The sequence below is a fragment of the Populus alba genome, chromosome 1, assembly GCF_005239225.2.
Source record: "Populus alba chromosome 1, ASM523922v2, whole genome shotgun sequence".
Classification (NCBI taxonomy): Eukaryota; Viridiplantae; Streptophyta; class Magnoliopsida; order Malpighiales; family Salicaceae; genus Populus; species Populus alba.
Window position 1 is genome coordinate 36,048,915 of NC_133284.1, and position 20,990 is coordinate 36,069,904.

The 20,990-nt window shown below is 31.3% G+C and overlaps 3 protein-coding genes across 3 annotated transcripts; 2 read left to right on the forward strand and 1 right to left on the reverse strand.

Moving 5' to 3' along the window:
* Nucleotides 1–5,615: 5,615 nt before the first annotated feature.
* Nucleotides 5,616–8,530, forward strand: LOC118055372 (zinc finger protein CONSTANS-LIKE 14). Its single transcript, XM_035067255.1, has 4 exons — nt 5,616–6,876; nt 7,351–7,557; nt 7,734–7,981; nt 8,113–8,530. The coding sequence occupies exons 1-4, from the start codon at nt 6,088–6,090 to the stop codon at nt 8,207–8,209; spliced, it is 1,341 nt and encodes a 446-aa protein (XP_034923146.1). The 5' UTR covers nt 5,616–6,087; the 3' UTR covers nt 8,210–8,530.
* Nucleotides 8,531–15,266: 6,736 nt separating this feature from the next.
* LOC118055363 (uncharacterized) lies at nt 15,267–18,221 on the forward strand. Its single transcript, XM_035067244.2, has 11 exons — nt 15,267–15,495; nt 15,674–15,748; nt 15,832–15,890; nt 15,986–16,121; nt 16,231–16,327; nt 16,415–16,481; nt 16,660–16,758; nt 17,017–17,109; nt 17,219–17,373; nt 17,466–17,567; nt 17,680–18,221. The coding sequence occupies exons 1-11, from the start codon at nt 15,297–15,299 to the stop codon at nt 17,846–17,848; spliced, it is 1,251 nt and encodes a 416-aa protein (XP_034923135.1). The 5' UTR covers nt 15,267–15,296; the 3' UTR covers nt 17,849–18,221.
* Nucleotides 18,222–18,423: 202 nt separating this feature from the next.
* On the reverse strand, nt 18,424–20,632 carry LOC118055311 (CASP-like protein 1F3). The gene is made up of 3 exons (XM_035067174.2): nt 20,221–20,632; nt 19,978–20,101; nt 18,424–18,908 (listed from the first exon to the last, which is right to left on the reverse strand). The coding sequence occupies exons 1-3, from the start codon at nt 20,451–20,453 to the stop codon at nt 18,684–18,686; spliced, it is 582 nt and encodes a 193-aa protein (XP_034923065.1). The 5' UTR covers nt 20,454–20,632; the 3' UTR covers nt 18,424–18,683.
* Between the last annotated feature and the right edge of the window lie 358 nt (nt 20,633–20,990).

Sequence of the window (20,990 nt, forward strand, 5' to 3'; positions counted from 1 at the left end):
GAAAAAAACATGGACTTGTGTCGTAGCACAGGCCCATATCTAGTTAAAAAGCCCCCACTTGTCCATCTAGTTAAATTATTTTTCATAAGTTATCAAACCCTGTTTGTGCGGCTGGCTTAAACCATTTTGTTTTTCAAATCAATAGCCCTTATTCTTACGAGCAACTTAATTCTTTGCAACAATTATTTTTACTATGTTTCCTTTCAACAACTCATTTCTCAAATAAACATAATTATTGAAATGACATTATTGGAACTAAAAAGGCAAGGTGTTAGGCACCTATCTAGTCCTCATGTCAAGTAGGTACCTTTTGATAACGGTCCTACATTGGATGTCTCTTCTAATTTCAATGAGCCATTCATATCAGTACCTAAAATTATTTTAATTTTTTAAATCATAAAACACAAACTCATCATCATCCATTATTATTCTATCATTTAACTTCCAAATATAATCATTTATATCTTTACACCTCCCTTTTACTTCCATACCTATAATTTATATTCCTCATATTTTATTACTTCTGAACATATGATTTACAATATTTTTAATTTATCCAATTACACTTAAACACATACAAGTTCATATTTTTCATACCAACCCATGGCAATCCAATTTCTTTTCATATTACCCATTTACAATTACATATAGAACCCTCACAACTCATATAACCAATTCTTATTTTTAAAATGTCATTATGCACTACCATATCAAATTTGCATGCAAACATAGATAATTTCCTACATATTCCATATTAATATATATTAACCCATTCTATATACCACCCATAAAATCTTACATTTCATATTGCTGAACTTTCCAAAAACATGTTAACTTATTTTCATGTTATCCTTTTTGTAATTCAATACTCACATTTATATTCTTTTATTTTTTATTTTTTTTTCTAATAATTACATCTACACACCTTATTGCATTTTCCTACCATAAATTTCATATCCAACATGTAACTTTGTATTTTCATAATCCCAAAACCAACATAATATAATTACATTCCTAATTTCCCTAAATATGGTTGGCCACAAAACCTTTGATTTTTTTGTATGATTGGCTTTTCCTTTCACTAATTTAATGCTTAATCATGTAGTGTTCCCTCAATTCATCAACAATTAACATAAACTCATTTTTCTCAAAACAAATCAAATAAACCCTAATATTCATAATTCAGTTTTTTTTTTTTTTCACATAATTGACCAAATTCAAACAATTTATATGCATTCTCATAACCGAACAACAATAATGAACAATCCAATTAAACATTCAATCATAAAAAAACATTATGAATGGAGAAATTTCAATCCAAACAAAAAAATCCAAACACATGAAACTAATTTGTTAGAACCCTTACCACAACCAAAGCAACCAAATAGAAAATGTTTCTTACAAAAACTCTAACAACTCCCCTTTTCTTTTTACTTTTCCACGCTTTCTATCTCAAGTTTTCTAAACTTCTAACTCTTTTCTCTCTCTAATTTCTCCAAATTTGGTTTGATATTATGGATGAAAATCACTTAATCACTCTCTATAACCCATAACCCAAGTCAACTTGAAGAAAAGAAGAAAACAATAATAAAGTTTAAGTTTTTTCCACTTTACTTGGCAACAAGTTTTATTGAGAAAGGAGGGAGATTATTTCAAGTTTACAATAATTTCACTTTTTTTTTTATGCCCTACATGGTATTCTTGTCAAAACTCCAATCACCATATTTTTTTTCATATTCATTTCTTTTTAATGATTTTGTCTAGGTTTCAAACATAAAAAATTTTTTCCATTAGTCATAATACAATTTCTCTAAGTTTTATTACTTTTTGGTTAAAAGTCAGGTTATTAAGTGCAAGTTTATTTCAATCGTCAATATTTTTATGCACAAATTTATAATTTAATTTGTTTAGGGTTTTACATCAACTTACAAGAATTCTCAACACCAATTATATATATAATTTTCTCATATTTAGGATTTTATCTATAAAATTAGGAATTACCTTCTTAAAAAAAAAGATTTAAGATACTTATTTTTTATTTTTACTCTCTTTTCCAAGTTTCCTCTTTTACTTGAGAGTTCATTCACATCACTATTACTAGAGGCACCATCTTATTTTGTAATTTCTTTTATGCTCGATTAGTAACCCTTAATGACTTAACCTTAAATGTTAACTATTCTTAAATTTTCATTTGCACTTTGAGAGATACTTGAGACATATGAAACACATTGTTTATCTTTGATAATTGCACAAACAATGCTAATTGGTAGGCTATTAGTCTGATCATCTCTCTAACTTCAAAGGGATTGATATTTCTTGGTGCTAGTTTTCCTTTCTTTCCAAATTAAATTACATTTTTCTAGGGAGTGACCTTCAATAACACCTGATCTCTCACCTCAAATTCTAACAGTCTTATTTAATTATTAACATAATTTTTTCTATCTATCTTAGCCTTTTTTTTCATTTTGACCTTAATTTTTTGAACCTTTAACTATAAATATTTGCACTTACTCTTATTGTAGTAGTTTCATTTTGCCAACTTCATCCCAACATAAAAAGAGTATGATATTTCTTCCTATATAATGCCTCAAACAGGGTCATATCTATGATGGCCTAATAACTGTTGTTATGCACAAATTCTACCAATAAATGATTCTCTCAACTCCCTCCATAATCTAAAGCATATAACATTAGAAGGTCCTATAATATTTGAATAGTTCTTTTTTATTGTATATTAATTTGAGGGTGGAAAGTAGTACTGAAATTCAATTTCATCCTTAAAACATTTTGTATACCTGGCCATAAATAAAAAGTAAACTAGGAATCCTAATCTAAAACAATTGACACTAGGGGACTCCATATAATCTAATTACATCATAAATATATAATTTGACCAATAAGTCCACTGCATCTGTCATCTTTATTGGTATAAACAAAATAGACTTGGTCAGCCAATCAATAACCACATTGCATCATTTATTTCATTATTCTTTGGTAGTTTAAGCTTGGGATATAAAAAAATAATTAATCATTACTCATAAAGACCAAAGACTATATTATGGTTAGCTCTAGGATATATGTTGTCGTTATTGTAGCTTTCATGGTCTAGAGTTTTGAGCCATCCATCAATGATCATATATTATGTATTAACTTGTTGTATTTTAAAAATTAATTTTTATAATCATTTTGTGTATCTTTCAATGTTAATACCTTTATTTTCTTATATATATCTCTTAAGATAATTCATATATCTTTTTCTTTCATTTATTCTTATTTGAAAGGAATTATATTTTCTATAGTGGTTTAGTTAGTTTTTTTTTTCTTTGAGTTTTACTTGTAACTAAAAAAATGAAAATTTATCTTGAAATATTTATATTAGATCTCCAAACTTATAGGCTAATATAATCTCATATCTAGGCTCTTTTTAGGCTTATATTTATAATATTCAAGAGGACTATCTCCATTAGTATTTATTTTATGGATTAAGTTTGACTTAAGATCACAAGGATCCCAACTCACTATGGTAACTCTTATCTTGATAGTGAAAAAAGAGATCATATAACTTAGTTTGGATTTGAGTGATGTGATTCATTAGCAAACTACCAGACTATATATATGCTAAGAAATTATCTTCACATACAATATATTTAATATCAAATTAAAAATTAGTAAACTGTATCTACCATCCAATCAATCTTTTGTTTCTAATGTTGACTCAGGTTATTGTATATAAAGGCTTTAACTTGTTTATTATTACTCCTAACTAAAATTATTTTAGGAAAATAAATATATTTTAAACTTTTCAATTCCTATTTTTATGGCTAAAAGTTCATTTTTATTAGAATGATAATTAAGTTCACTAGCTTTAAATTGTTTAATGATTATCAAAATGATATTTATTTCCTTCAATAACCAATACATGTAAAGAATCAATTTCAAGTGATTCTAAAGAAGTTTTAGATTTGATAGTCTATGGTAACAATCTTTTATTAACAATCTTCGGTGGCCTAATTCCACTTATATCATTAACTTAAAAACTAATACACGTGGAGTGAATACTGTGCAACGAATATTATTCATTATCTCACAAAACACTATGGATGACCCTGTTTATTTTTTAAAATTTTATTTTAGTCCTCAAAGTTTTTATTTTGGGTGATTCGATCCTGTTTAAAGGCCAATTGATTTGGATTTTTTAGGCAATGGTGGAATTGTAAGAATAGAGACCGAAATTAAAAATACACCAAACATGGATAGTGTGCCAGAAGTTTCAGGTAATATACACTTTAGTCTTCTAACTTTAAAAATAACATAAATTATATGATTTTGGTGCCTCAATCTTTTGCAAATTCAATTTTGGTACATGAGTTTATTTTTTTTATTTTTTAGTCCATAGTTGAGAGAAGAGAAAGAAAAATCACCAAATTCTAGCAATAGAGAGAGTAAAATATCATTGACACTGATTTAGGCCAACAAAACGATCGATATTTGTGTTATTGGTTTCATTTGATAAGGAGAGTTCATATTCAATGTTTTTTTCCTTTAAAGTTCATGAAAAATAGATCTGAGCTTAGTTTTTTTAGGTTAATTTCAGTTTTTGGGATGATTTTTTAGGCCATGGATAAGCTTATCATGGTTCCTAAGGTTTTTGTTGGGTTCAAAATGGGTTTTTAAATAAAAAAACTTAAACCCTGATTTTTCAATCACCATAGTGATCAAAACCTAGGCAAATTAAATGACGTGTTGACTGCTACAATAAACAATGCATTGTTGAATTTTTTTACTTCAAAAAAATTTGGTGTGGACCCCTAGTTGCAAAAAAAAGGCCCAATCATGCGTGTTTTGTTGAAATAGGCAAAGCAAGGCTAACCTGACTTGCTAGATTAATTATTTTTGTTTCTAATTATTTTTTTAAAATTAATAATTTTTTATTTGGTTTTTTCTCTTAATTTTTTTTAGATTAATATCATTTCTCTCTTTAATTTTATTTAGAGAGCCTCTTTTAAATGATAATAATTTTTTTTTGTTATTTATTCAAAATTCTAAAAAGTTTTTTTGATTCATCTATAATTTTTTTTATTTTCTTTATAGATGAACTTTATTTTTAAAATGAAAAAATTATTTTCAATTAATATTTCTATTATGTGCAGCCTTGCATATTGTTTTTTTAATTTTCTTATTCAATTAATTTAATTGGTGTTTCTATTTTTATTATTATTTTCTTGAATAAAAAATCATTTTAATAAAAAATTTAACAGACACAACTAGGTAAATTCTTGGCTATTGATATTAAATATCTTGATTTAATTTGTCTTTTAATTTTTTTTTGTTATTGTTTATATTTTTTTCATTTATTAACATAAATATTTCTCAATTTATTTGATTATATTTGTGCATAAAAAATATTAATTACAAAAACGTGTTAAAAAAACTTGTATATACATTTTTTTTTTGAAAAAAATATTTGACTTTGGAGTGAATTGTGAATTAAATATATAGTTTTTAACATTTCTTGTAATGATTTTCTCTTGTTAGCTAAATTTTTCAGATATATATTAAAAAATTTAATAAATTCCACTAAGTAGTAACCCTAAAATTTAAATCCAAGAATCTTAAAAAATAACTTGTTCCCACCATTTGAAAATAGGTTTGGGATATTAAACAAAACAAAAACATGTCAAAATACAAATCGTGGTCAAAGCTCAAAACAGAAAAGTACAAGTAAAAAGCACTAAAAGACGCAGATTCACTTTCCCGGCAAAAGAGTGAATCACATGTGGACCCTCACTTATCCTTCAGACATGACGTCTGCATATCTTTCATGCTTATCATGTGCGTCAATACATCCATCACTTGATGACACACCTATATTACTCCATCTAAGCTTCAAGGCTTAAAGCTAATCAAATATCTCTCCCTCTTCTTCACTTAACCCACCGAAACCAATTCCAATCATTTTTCCTTCACAGTTTCACGATTTTAATACTCAAAACATAGTATCTTTCTTGGGTTTCTTTTTTCATCCAATTCTACAGTGTTTTGAGCGAGATATTTTTACTCTTTTTGTTTTTGTTTTTTTGTTTTTTTATGATAATGGAGAAGTGTTTAAATTCTAAACAAAAGAAAGACTCTTTCTTGTTTCTACCATGTGAATTTTGCAACTCAAAAGCAGCAATCTTGTATTGTAGAGCTGATTCTGCTAAGCTATGTTTGCTATGTGACCAGCAAATTCACTCTTCAAATACTCTGTCTCTCAAGCATGTAAGGTCACAGATCTGTGACAATTGCAGAGCTGAACCTGCTTCAATTCTTTGCTCAAATGATAATCTTGTTCTTTGTCAAGATTGTGATTGGGATTCACATAACAGCAGTTTTTCTGTATCTTCCCTTCATAATAGAAATCCAGTTGAAGGGTTCATGGGTTGCCCTCCAGTTGTTGAGCTTGCTTCTTTGTTTGGGTTTGATTTCAAATCTGATTTTTTTGTAGATTCTGATCCTGGGTCGTGTTCGTTTGAGCAAGAAGCGGTTAATGTTCAAGATTTTGCGGTTTCAAGTGATGATTTCTCTGTTTTGTCAAGTTCTGGGAAGAGTAGGCAAGAAGTGTATAAGCAGTTAGTAGAGATGGGAAAGAGGGGAATGGTGAGAGTGAATGGAGATGGAGCTGAACTGGGGCCTGACACACCACCGAGTAGATGTGCAGTGCAATGGAATTTGGAGAGTCTTGAATTGGATAATGGAGATGAAGAATTGTTGCACCAGCAAACACCATTTACCTCTTTGCTTATGTTGCCAAATCATGTAGATGCAAGCGAGAGTGACTGTGTATCTGATCTAGGTCTCATGTGGGATTGCAATTATACCCATCAAGGAGCTCAGGTTTGGGGCCAACCTTTAGAATTGAGATTGCTTTGTGGTAATATGATGTTTGTGTAATTGAACTATCTTCTAATTCTATTGAGAGCTAGGTCCGAGGCAAATGTTTAGTCCTTTGGCTGATGTTAATTACTTTTTGAAACCAACAGTAAACTCTCTACTAATTAGCTAGCTACTTCAAAGCAGTGGGAGGTGGCACCAGTCTGAGATGCACTCTTTGATCGCTAATTTCATTAACTTAGCATGCCCGTGCTATATGATCTCTTAATTAGTTCATTCTAAGTTTGGGAAAGATTGTTTCTGAGTCCTTTTGGGTTCTATTGACTGACATTTTCCTCCAGAAATTCTTGGCCAGCTTTCTGTCTTCAGTAATAGCTGATCTGCCTTGTTCCCTGTTACATGAAGCATGCATAATGTGATTCAATTAGAAAAGGGCTAGCTGAGCTATGTGGTTCACCTTCATTTCTGCTCTTTCAGGCATGGGATTTCCAGCTTGGAACATCAGTAGATTGTACAATACCTGGTCCACAAGAAGAAGGATATGATGTAAAGGATCCTGGTTTCATGGTCAAGACCTATGTCGACTTCGCTGAAGATGGTGCCCTCGCTACACAGAAAGCATTGGATGATGGTCATGTGACGAGCTGCTGCTCTACAACGTGTGAGGATAGCTTGTCAAGAAATGTAAGTCACTCCACCGAAGATAAAGTCAGAAATTACATATCCTATTTCTGTATGGATGAATTCAACTACTATTAGATAGTTAAATCTGAATCCTGATGTTGCTTGCACAGCTTATCTGTTCCTGATTGTATTGAAACATGAATAGCAAGTGCTAATGAGATTGTTGTCCCTTACAGAGCTGCTCCAACCAGCAGTTGTCAAGGTACAAACCACCAACAGAGAATTGCAACAGTACACCACTGATAGGACTGTCTCCAGAATCCATGCCAGGTGAACCTAACGCGCATATCCAGCTCATGGAGGAGCCTTCTCTCACTTGGTTTGAAACTCTAAAGGAGGTGAGACAAAAGGGTGATGCGGGACTTTTTGCACAGAACAGAGGCAACGCCATGTTGCGGTACAGGGAAAAGAAGAAAAATCGAAGGCACGATGACACTGATACCTTTTTACTCGTCTGTTTTAACCTTGTCTCTCTTTAGCTCATTTCTTTGACCTTGAAAACTTTTAGTAAATTTCCAATTTGTGTCTCTGAATGGTGTGTTGAACCATGAACAGATATGATAAACGTATCCGTTATGAATCAAGGAAGGCTAGAGCTGATACGAGAAAGCGAGAGAAAGGGCGGTTCGTAAAGGCAATAGAAAATGACTGATATGCATCTTCCTTAGATTTTCCCACTACAATCTGCAGCGTTGCAGCAGTTTCATTTCACTTGAATAAAGTTCTGTAGCAGTGGTATTGAATGAGGATGGAGTTCACTGAAGAAATATGTATATATTTGGCCACCTGCAGTAGAGGCAATAAATCTCCATAGCTCTATAAAATCTCCCGATTGAGGAAGAGCTGAGAGGCTAATATGTTCCGATCAGTGCATTTTTGAAGAATCCTTCTGATATGATTAGTTTGTTTTATAAAGAGTAATTTTGATAATAGATGAAAAAACTACATAATTTTTTTTTATATAATGTATACACCTCCCTAAATTTATATCCTAGATATTTATATTAAAAATTTTATAAATTAGATATTTATATAAAATATCTTAGATATTTCTTAAAATATTTATTTTAATAAAAACATTTCAGAGCTCAACTCTCTAAATTTTATTTCTTTAAACAATATAAGTTTAAAAAAACACACGTGCAATACAAGACTTAAACAAGATATAAAAAACATTTAATCATATAGAATATTTATTCTCCTTGAATAAACACTATATTAATTTAAGCTTTAAAGTGTTTTTTTTTACAGGTATTGTTGGGTCCATCAAATTCTCCTATTCTAGTTTTATTGGCTCATAAAAAGCTCCCCTGATCTTTCTACTAACGATTTTTTCGGCCTCATCAAGTTTCATGTAATAACTTTTGTTTTATTTTTATTTTATGTATATAACTTACAGACATGAGTTTAAATTTTAGTTTAGCGTGATGAAATCCAATAGCTTCAAAAGATGATATCACCCTTAACACATAAGCTGATCACTTTTTTTTTTTTTTTTAGAGGTGTATATATATATATATATATATATATGAATAATGAAACATATCATAATATTTTTGCAATGTATTTGCCTTCTCAACTATGCATAATTAAATTAAAGAAATGAAATTAATTATCTTGTTTGGGCAAGATAAGTAGCTCTCGCCTTGCCTGCCATTTGGAGATTGTACCCTGAGAAGAAAATCGATGCCTTTACACATTCTGATGTTAACACAATGTTTATAATAACACAGACTAAAAGCTTATGTAGATGTGCATAGATTAAGCTTAGAATGTTCAAGATATAAGCATTGGCCAAATGGGCTAGGCAAATGTGGCTAAAGAAATGCAAATAAAATGGACTGATAAGGGATAAAGTCTGGACCTAGTGAAATATATATTGACACAAGAAGATCATTTTGGATATATAGCAAAGTGACTCTGAAAGTTCTAGAGTGAGGCATAACTTGCCTTGCAAAAAGTTTGAGATTGGTTGCTACTTAAACTAAGCTTAAACTAGCTATATATTCCCTAGAGTTGCGACTTGGGTTGAATAATGTTTTTTCAACATGAAAAATGAATTTCCCAACATTTTCTACTTGTTTTTATATATAAAAAATCTTAGTATTAAATTGAAAATTTTATACATGTATTTAATTAAATAAATTAAAAATTATTTGTGTAATCAAGATAAATTATAAAGCTCAATTTCTACTCAATCAAAGTTAATTAGTCAAACCCATAACTAAGATCATGTATTTAATTAGGTTCAATAATTTTTTAAAGTTTTTTTTATTTAATTTTATGGTAAAAAATAAACACTCGTAAAATTAAGAACCAATTAAATATAAGAGTGTTTGTTTGAGATCCCGATAAACCTACAAATATTAAACGAAAACAGACCACATTTCCCAATAAAAAAATCAATAAAATATTAAAAAAAAAATTAAAGAAAATTAAGCAAGAAAAATCAATAAAGATCCAATTATGAATAATCAGATTTAAAAAAAAAAAACAATCCAAAAAATAAATACAATGGGAAAAAAATGGCCAATTGTGAAGGGTCAATTGGAAAAAAAAATATATAAAAAAAAGTGAAAAAAAATCCTAGGATGCATGCTTGGCTGGCCTAGCGTGTTGGGGCATAAAAAAGCCTATGTGTGCAGACTTGGACACCCACGCCTCTAGACCTCATAAAAAATCTTTTCTTTTCCTTTTATTGGGTGGTCTTCCCTTGATTTTTTTAGAAGAAAAAAATAGCATGTGATGCCTAAATTCTAATAACCAAAGGTCATTGAAAAGTCAAGCCAGTGGTGCTCGACACTAAAAAATCCATTTTAACCATTTTCTGATAAAACAAAAATACCTAAAAACATTAAAAAGACTTAAATAAACCAATTTATATCTTTATATAATAATAAAAATAAGATAAAAATCATGATAGATCTTTTTACTGGTTGAAATCATTATCAATTGATATTTTCTCTCTTTATCACTAGGAGAATTCCTCCTTTCTATCTCAAACCAAAAACTAAAAAATAGTAAAAATAAAGTTTTGTATCACAATTGAATTGTATGAAATATTTAGGGATCAAGAAGTTATTATTTAAAAAGTAAAAGGACCAAAAAGTTTTTTTTATCCCATTTTTGAAATTGCCGCTTGTTTCCTTCTTGTTTTATACTTTGGTTCGCTTTGTTTTAATTTTTTTCCCTCATTACCGATTTTTGATAAATCAGCCATGAAACTAGGCATATAAATGATGCAATCGAAGAGAAACAAAAAAATAATGAACAAATTAAAAAAAAAAAAAACTATAGGCATTGTGGATTGATATAGTGAGAAACCCATATATTTTAGAGTTTTTGTTAATAATCTTAGTAAATACTAGTTTACACGCTGCACTACAGTGCAAGTCAAATCAAAGTTTTTTTGAAAGTAAAAAAATCATCAAGTCACAATAAATTATTTAGCATTCTTGATTAAATCTAGATTACTGGGTCAACTTTAAAACCTCCTGGCCTGACTCTTTATCTAACTCAAGTTTAAAGTTAAATCATGTTGGAGTTTTTTCAATGTATCCCAATCAACTTGGTAGGTTTAAAACCAACCTAAATTACCAGTAAAAAGTATGCTTTGAGTTTTGATTTTTTTTTTAAAAAAATAATCAAAATAACATTTTATTTTAGTATTGGGACACCAATATATTTGATTGACTTGGACAACGTGGCAAAAAAAAAAATTTATGAAGATAAATTCAAAATCAAAAAAATATCAACGGATGAAATTGAGAAAAAAAAAAAGAGGAAGAAAATGGAGGGGAACATGGAAAGGAAAGAAAATTTTTTTGAAAAAAAAGACCTCCTTCATTGTTCATATGAATATTTAAATAGGTGAGGTGGTAGACTAGTTTTCTTGTTGATGAATGGAATTGAGGAAAAAAAATGAAAATGAAATATAGAAAACAAGGGGAAATTGAAAAGGTAAAAAAAAAAAAACAAAGAAATCAAAGGAGATTAAATTCTATTTGTATTGTATCTGAAATGAACCTTGTGTTTAGTCTGATATTTTTACCATAATTTTAGGTTTAATCTCATCAAATTAGGTTATAGAATGATATAATTAAAAGTGTCATAATCCAATTTTGGATCTTCCAAAAGTTATTTTATTAAAATACACATTCAAAAATAAAAAAAAAATCATAAATTCAAAATCCAAAAACATATTTTTGAGCCGCAAAAGACCAAAATATCATAAGAATAGCTAGATTATGAGATTTTGACAATATAGGATGAAGATAGAAAGAAAATTGAGGGTGAAATCCAAAGTTGATCAAAATTAAAAGAATTAATTAAGTTTAAGGACTTAATTAAACTTATAATGGGTTTTATGGATTCAATTAAGGATTCAATTGAGAAAAAATCAAGTTTGGAGGTCTAATTTAGATTAATTCACAGACATTGAAAGATTAGGGACACAATAGAAACTCTGAAAGGTCATATTGGTGCAATTAAGGATTCAATTGTAAGAAATTTGAAGGCTAAGTGAGGGTCAAATTGAAAAAATTCAAGACTAAGTATCTTTTTAAAAAAGACGCGCAACATTAGGTGTTGTATTGAACTTTTTCAAGGACTAAATTAAAGAAAATAAAAGTCTAAAGGCTTAATTAGGGATGAAATTAACAAATTAAGAAAAGAAGGGCTACTTTGTAAAAGCTCTAAACTTGAGGGATCTCGATTGATTTTTAGCAGGGGTTTAATTGTATATAATTAGTCTGTTTATCTCTAGTAATGACTTTAGCTTAGATCGAAACAAACAAATTGGAAAAAAATGGCTACTTTGTGAAAGGTGTTAGGCTCGAGGGATCTCAAATGATTTTTGGCAGGGGCCGAATTGCATAAAATCAGTCAGTCTTCTCTCAATTAAAAACATTTGAGCTCATATTGAAACAAAAGGGATCAAATTGAAATTTGTCACTCCATTTACTCACACAGCGGCGGCTGTCATTAAGTAGTGCATTGCTGATAATTATTAGTCTCTGACAACCAGGAGTTTGGGATTGGGATTTAAGCCCTTGCTTGATCCATGAACCAGGCTGTCTTGTCCAAAGTAACATGCACGCTGCATCTATGAAGCTTGTACTTCATTTTCTTTATGAGAACTACCCTGCCTATCTCATCTCGCACGAATCCAGGAAGCTCCCTAGCGCCATTGACGGCAGATCTATCCAAAGCCACAGCACCACTTACTTCTCTATTTAAATATCATTTGACTGCAAAATTCAGTTTTTAGCATAAAGATTAAAAACGAAAAATAAGAAGCAAAACACACATTTGAAGCATGTTCTCAATTCCGTTTCAATAAATATTTTATTTTTTTAATTATAATAAAATGTTTCAGTTTTAAAGTGTTTTAATATACCAGGGTTATATATATATATATATAAACAAACATAATTTAAATTTAAAATAAATTAATTTTAAATTACGCAATACAAACATAATGTCAAACAAATAAAATTTTAAAATTTTAAATATTTCTAAATAGTCAATATTAAATAGATTTTTAACTTAAAGTAATTCAACTTAAACAAAATATCAAAATATTATGAAATTAAAATGTTTTAATACAAATATTTAAATATTAAGCTAGGTTATTGTTATCAAAGTTAATAGGATCTAAAACATCTCTTGTTTTGCTCGAATTCCTACAAAGTATAAACTAAAAAAAAAAAAAACATGAATATAAACTATATATATTAGTGATAAATCTAATTTTAAAAAATTAATATCATTGTTAATAAAAATAGTAATAATAATTTTCAATATTGTTATTAATATTATTGTTATTGAAAATAGTAATGAAAAAGAGTTTTTTATATTTGGGTGGTTTAATTAATTAAATTGAACTAGGTTTAATTTAATTTAATAACTTTTCACAACTAGAACAGAACATATAAAATGAAACTGGAACATTCTAGATAGGATTTAACTGAAAAATTTAAAACTAATCAAGATTTGAAATGAGATGAAAATTATTTAATTTAATTTTTTTTTAAAAATTAAAATGAAATGTTCCGACTATTCAAAATAAAATAGAATAGAATGAAATTAACAATCTTGTTTGAAAACATTCAACATGGTCATGGAGCTGAGGGTTTTTCCTTGTGATCTATGATTTCATGATGGCTGGACCACACAGCCCAGGAACCCATATCACGGTAATCTGCATAATTCCACCTGAAAGTCTTAAACATCAATATTTTGTTTAGCCATGTGGGGAAACTTGGAAGCTATTGATTAAAAAAAGAGAGAGTATTTCAATGAAACAAGGGCTCCTGCGGTTTCATTGGATGTAGCGTAGATAAGCCCTCTGATTAATTAACAGATAACGCTAGCTGTTAGAACAGTTCATGTTCACATAACCTGATTCTTGTAATAATATTTTAATAGCTAATAAATACTCAGCTATTATTGTTCTTACCATAATTCGAAAGCCACCAGTTACTTTCATGTTTACTTTTGAACAAGGGTCAGCTTTAAGACATATAGTCATTAAACCAAATCTGGTTCGGTGAATTCATATGAAAAAACCCACAATTTAGAGTCTTGCATGTGTTAGTTTTTTATTTGAATTTAATTAAAAAGACATTGATGGGAAAAAAAAGTAATTACACTATAGTCAGACTAGTAAAATGTGTCTATAGCCTATTTAGTAAAAGACTAAATTACTTCTAATTAAATCAATTTAAATTTAATAAAAAATCCAGAATGAAAAGACAAAACAATTCTTGGGCAAGAGTTTTTCCATTTTTGCTTTTTAAAGGCACTACCATGCAAGAAAAAAGAAAATGACAATATTTGACGGTTTAATTAGTAATTTCTTCCTTTTTAAAGGTAATTCATTAACTTAACTTTGCTTAAAAAAAATGCAAAACGACCGAGTTGTTCTCTTAAACAATTTCAAAATGATTAATGGATGATTTGCAAAGACTGAATACTCTTTAAAGACAAGTTTATTGATTTTTTTTCAAAAAAATAAAAATATAATTATACTATACTAGTGATGAAGTACAATATATCTATATGCCATGCTTGTAGCTTGAAAAAAATAGAAGTAAAATAAAGAAATTACCATCAGATAAAAAGAAAAATAAAGTTAGTAAAAATGGACAAATTAACCAGTAATTAACTGAAAAGCTTCCTTGGATTAAAGAAATAATAGTAACACAAGTTGATTATAAATTTTCAAAGAGCTCCTTTAACAACGCAGAGATTTCTACGACGACTCCATGTGAGGCATGTCTCGGTTCCTGCGCTAGTGCGCTTCCTACTCTCTCTCTCTCTCTCTCTCTCGCTTCCTCTCTAAGATCATCAACATTTATAATGCATCCTCGAAGCTTCACATTTTCATCCACTCCTCTCTTCTCTCTGCATCAATTGTGAGTGATCAAGATCTCTTCACTTGTCTGCTTTCTTTATCAACTATGAATCTTCCTGCTCTTATATATCCCACTACTCCATTAATGCTCCTCTCTCTATTATTATATTACTAATGTTTGTCTTTATTGTTCTTAATTAATCTTTATTAGTTGACACTTCCATTTCGTGTTATCTTCCACTTCTCTTGTATTTGTATAACTAGTGCTATTTGTTTTTCTTGCAACGTATTTTTTATTGAAAGAGAAGCTATATAGAGAGTTTCTTACGTGATATATTTTGTGTAGAATGCTATATTGGAGAGAGCTTGAAAGAAGAAAAAAATGGGGTGCAGTGCTTCTATGTATGCAGTCGGGAAGAGAAAGAAGACAAGTATACCAGAAGTGGTGGTGTACGTTCCTTCTATGAGAATACCAGCACAATCTGATCTTCAAAAGCCACTTAGAGGGTTAATTCTTCAAGATCTTGTTGATAGGTTGGCTTGTCTTCGCAATCAGATTGTGTTAGTGGCCGAGGATACTGGTATGTTGTTTCTCGCAATCCTGCTTATAGTGTTTCATTAGTTTGTGTGGAGAAATAGGAAAAAGGACATACATTATAGTATCTGGGAATTGTTCATTTTTGCTGTTGGAAGGGATTTTTGAATTTTTTTAAGAATTGAAGAGGAAATAAATTGCAATACAAATTGTGGTCAGTGCAGGTGGATCTGCTGTAGCTGAACTGAGGAGGGCATTGGAAGAGTACTTGCCTCTTCTTATTGGGCTCACCAAGAAAGGTTTTAAGGGTTCATTTCTAGGGTAATCTTTTCGTCAGTCTCTTTCATATATTTTTCTAATGAACTGTCTATGTATCTTGCAGAACATGGACTTGAGGGCTTGGTTGAATTCAAGTGGAAAAATCTGGAAGATGGCCGGCTGGTAAGCCTATCGATTCTCTGCCTTCAGCTACTTCTGGAATACCTGTGGTTGCTAGTAGACTGGTAATTTGAAAATGATCAAATATGATTCAACAGGAAAACTCTGTGGCAAACTCCTGGTTTGAATTGCTATCTGTTATTCACATGATAGCAATGCTTAATTTGTCGGAGGCTAACTCGTTGATGATCCCTAAGGATCACTCTGGTTCTGGCATTAGGGTTGTATCTTCAGGTTCGCATTCGTATCCTTAATGGTCTATGTTTAGTCTTCAATTATTATGACAAAGATGTTTTCGCCAAAATCTCAACGGATTGTGATAAATGTATGACATAAAACTCAGATTGTAAGAGGGATTCTGTTGATTTACTGCTGAAGGCATCAGGATGCTTGGTATTCTGCGTCCGTGAAATCATGGCTCATTTACCACCAGATATCAAGTAAGAAAACGAAGATGCAGACTCAAGAATTTTTCCTGGAACTTTAAGTCAATATGTAAATGTTTGTGATTGATTCTGTGTATCCAGGCAAAAGTTTTCAGAAGATTTTCAGGATGGTGTCCTGGAGGCTATATCAATTCAAGCACTAGGCCAGGTATAATGCTAGTCGACCTCCGACATTGTATTATATGCCAATATGTTTCCATCAAATTGCAGATTAACAGACATTTGGTTACCTCTTCTATTTTGTAACAATCAATTTTAAGGCAAGGTGACTGGCATTTCATCATCAAATGCGAATTAGAGGAAACTAATACTATCGTCAAATTCAGGGAACTGAAATTCAGCTTGGTTTAGCTGTCGGAAGTCAAAAGGCTTCATTGTCGGTGAAGAGGAGGTTGGCATGTGAACAGCTGATCTACTTCGGTCAGGTTTGTGATTACGCTCTTATACAATGTTCTATTGCATTGTTTTGTGGGTTGTGATCTTAGAAGCCTCTTTCAGTAGTGTTCATCATTCAACAAGGAGGAACAGATAACTTTCATTTGAAATGTACTAGAAGACTATTTTTGAAATACTTTTTCTTGGACGTATTTGGTAAACTTTCCATGTTTGTTTAGATCTTAAGCTTGGCAACCTTCGTTGTTTCTCAAGTCTCATCGTTAGTTTTTGTGTCTGTGCTTGTTCAGGCTCATCACTGCTTGTCAGAGTCTTCTAACACGAGTAATATGCATGGAAAGAAGCATCTCTGTTTCATCAAGTGGAAGTTCCTTGAAGCAAAGGTTTCCATCGCAATAAACTTTAAATCCTGATTACTAAATCAATCTTAGGGCTGCATATCACAATTTTGCATCAACTAATTTTGATTATTCCATATAACCAACCTATCAGGCTGCAGCTTACTACTACCATGGTCTGATCCTTGACAAGGGCACTGAACCAGCCTGTCATGTTACTGCTGTATGCTGTTTTCTAGCTGCAGATGGACTTTTGTCAGAGAGCAAGAAGGCCTGCTTAACCTTTTGCCTCACCGCTCCTGTTACCAGGTTGGTTTTGACAGTCTTTTGTAAGAAGTACCTAAGAGTAATATTTGTTTTGCTATCCTTTATTTTGGCTTATTTCTCCAATTTTCCTGAAGAACCCCTCCACTTTGGGGTGCAATGAAGCACTTGCATCAGAAAATTCCTGAAGTTGCAGCAAGGAAGTCTCAGATGTATGGCTACCTCTTGGAAGAAGAGAAGTAAGCAGCTTTCTACTTGACCTTTATTTGTATTTCAGATCTCCTTTTTTTGTTTTTTTTTTGTTTACAATTACTGTCCGAAACTATAATTTTAACGTTGTTAATGTTGCAGGGCTCTACAAGCACCGCCTGACCTACCAGATTTCCAATTGTCGTTAGCACCTGATGACTATATATTGCCTGAAATAGATTCAGCCTGGGATCGCAACAAGTGGGAAATCCAGAGCCAGCCATTAAAAGAGCACCCCAAAGATTCTGAGGATGAGACTGAAACTGAATAAAACCCTCTTTGACCTCTTCCTCGGTGTAATTGCACATTTACTCTGATGAACTGAAAACTATGCCATGCAAGGCTAGTACAGTACCATACCTTACCGTGGAATAGCAACAAGATACTTTCTTCTTCATCTGTCTCTTCCATTTCCACATCTATGTACATTCTGGTTTTAAAATACTGTCTAATAAAACCTGCAAGATTTTATATCCTTAGAAACATGGTCTTCTGTTTTGATGCAAGACAAAAACAAGAACAATATTTTTTTTTTGTACGCTTCAAACAGGCAACAGAAGCCAGTTTTCGATCAGTGTTCATCTCTTAGCAAATAAGCTGAGAGCTTCTCAGCAACGTTAGCAGGGGTAGTTGGATACGAGAGCTCCAATGATTTCTACAGCCCTGATTTTTTGGCGATAAACAGTACCCTGTGTAATAACATTCTTTCTTAGCAAATATAATTTGAGCATGGTGGAGACTGCAAAAGTGGTTAAGAATTAAGATTCAATTTAAAGGTGATAAAGCATGATCCAAATGCCCTTAAATTTAAAGGCCCGTGACATTCTAGCCACCTACGCTCGAAACTAAAACTTACAACTATCCGAAACACAAATGTGTCTGTCTTATATTCTATTAATAAAACGTGTGTTCTGCAGCAATACTGTAGCTTCCATTGACAGACAAACATAAGAAAGAAAGACACCTATAATCTGCTCTACCCCATCCCTCTTTCATCTTGTAACACAAAGAGAGGCATCCCACACCAGAAATCAATGGCCGTTGATCATCTTGTAAGACAAAGAGAGGTATCTTCCGGTCAGCCTCTCGTCTTCTCTGCTCACAATTCACTCAGTTGCTCCAGACATGAGTTTGTGCACAGATAGAATATTAAGTGCAAAGTAGCAAAAGAAAGCAAGGTAAGACAGCACAGTAGATATCAAGATTTGGTGGCAGAACTTCTTCACAATGTCGCAAATAGGAGACCAATAAGTCTCTGGTTGCCCGTATTGACTCAAATAACCCACAGCTGTTGCTGCTGCACAACCAGATATCAACAACAGCGTCATCACCTGCATGCATACAAATCTCATCCTCGCATCAACTTGTGGGGCGATTTAAAGCTAGAGGTGTTTAGCTATTTTAAAGAACGTTGTTTCTACAATATGGTGGTGGATAAAATGTAATCAAACATTTTTTTGGCAAAAATTAAACCAAGAAAATTAAAAAGAAACAGAGTATATGAAGTTTAATACCAAACCAAAAGAAAAGGGACCGGCTGCTTTGCGGTATATACACTATTATATGCATTTTATAGCATTCTACATGTTATATTGTCGGGAGAATCTTTTCTCGTGAAGCAAATTTGCACGAATGCAGGACGTGAATCGATAGAATCTGTCAATTGTAGCTATATGAAGTATGGTTGTAATTGTATTTTTAAAATGTTTATTTATTTAGAAATATATTAAAATAATTTTTAATTTTTTTTTAATATTAACACATCAAAATAATCTTAAAATATCATAATAATATTAATTTAAAACAGAAAAAATTCAATATTCTTTTAAAATACTTTAAAAACATAAAAAACATTTTTTAAAATATATAAAAAAATAAAACAATTTGCATCATTGAGTACATTTACTGGTCAACTGTTTTTATTAAAAGTATTTTATTTCTCTTTAAACTCTTCTTTTTATAGTTTTAAAATCCAGCCCGGTAGATCGACCCGAGACCCGGCCGATCTGGAACTGGAACCAGGCCTGGATGAAGAAAAAATAGGAAAAGAAAAAATCCGGTGTGATCCAGCAGGTTGACCCAGTGACCCGGTTGTAAATCTATTGACTTTTTTTTTTATACTAAAACAATGTTGTTTTGATTTAAAAAAAATAAAATTAACCCCGTTAAAATTCAAAACCTGGACCTTAAACTAAACTGATCTTAAAACTATGCTTTTTTTTTTTTATCTGTTTTTTGTGTAGAAAAAAAAAAACTTTTGGTGAATGACTTTAATTATGTAGGTGGCAACTAATTTTGTTTTTACCTTGAAATATTTATAGAAGAAGGTGACAATGAATGAATGTTTGTACAATGATTGCTTATATTCATGTGTTCGAAAATCAACATATATTCACTTACCATATCATGCAAAAGAAGAAAAAAATAATTGATAGGCTTTGATCCTGAGCGCCTGAGAGGCCAAACAAAGAGCATCGACAACACAGTGAAGGCAAACACAGTTGCATTGACGCCAAGCAAAAACCTGCAGGATTACCCAGAAGCAAAAAAGCTTAGCATATCTCCTGTCTAGCTCATAATACGTAATTAAAAGTTCTTAAACCCCACAAAATCAAAGAATATATATGTTTAGTGTGTAATTACCTCATGACAGAACTTTGTTTGTAGCTTGGTGCAATGGCCAGCCCGAGAAGAGAGACTGGCTCCTTTGCAGTGATCATGACGGGGATAGCAGTCACGGTGAACGCGATGGCTAAGAACCTCAATGTGATTTGAGCCATGATGAGACTTCTCTGTGATTGGCTAGCGGTTGGCATGCCTCCTGGAGAGTTGGCTTGGAAAATACTTTTTTCTGAAGTATTCTGTGGAGAAGCCATGGAAAGAAACCCTCTCTGCTAGCTGTAGATTCTGAACAGCAAAACAAAAAAGCCCGAGAGCAAATAGAGGATGAAATCAAGGGAGCAGAAGGGGATGTTACTACAGAGAAAAAAAGGTGTTTTATGGGGATAATTCTTGGTTAAAAACTAAGGAAGAGAGCCTAGTGTGATCTAAAGTCTGCAATCAGTAATAAATATGTGAAGAAAACCCACCCACCCACCCACCAAGTGACAGGTCAGGAAAATCAAAGCAGATGCCAGCCCGAAAGGAATCCTTGAAGAAGAGGGAATTGTCTCTCTATTTTTCGGAATTGCAAATCCTCTTCTGTTTCCAGTTAAACAAAATTCAGTTTTTTTTAGAATAATCAAAATTTAGTTTAAAAACTCGTAAGAATATTTGTAATAATGAAATGGGGAAATGCTAATCTTACCAAATATTTAATTCTCTGGGAAATCACTTTATATAAAGAGTCTTATGCGTGGAATATGTGGATCTTATTAGTGTTTACTATAAATCTAATATTTGAAATATTTTAG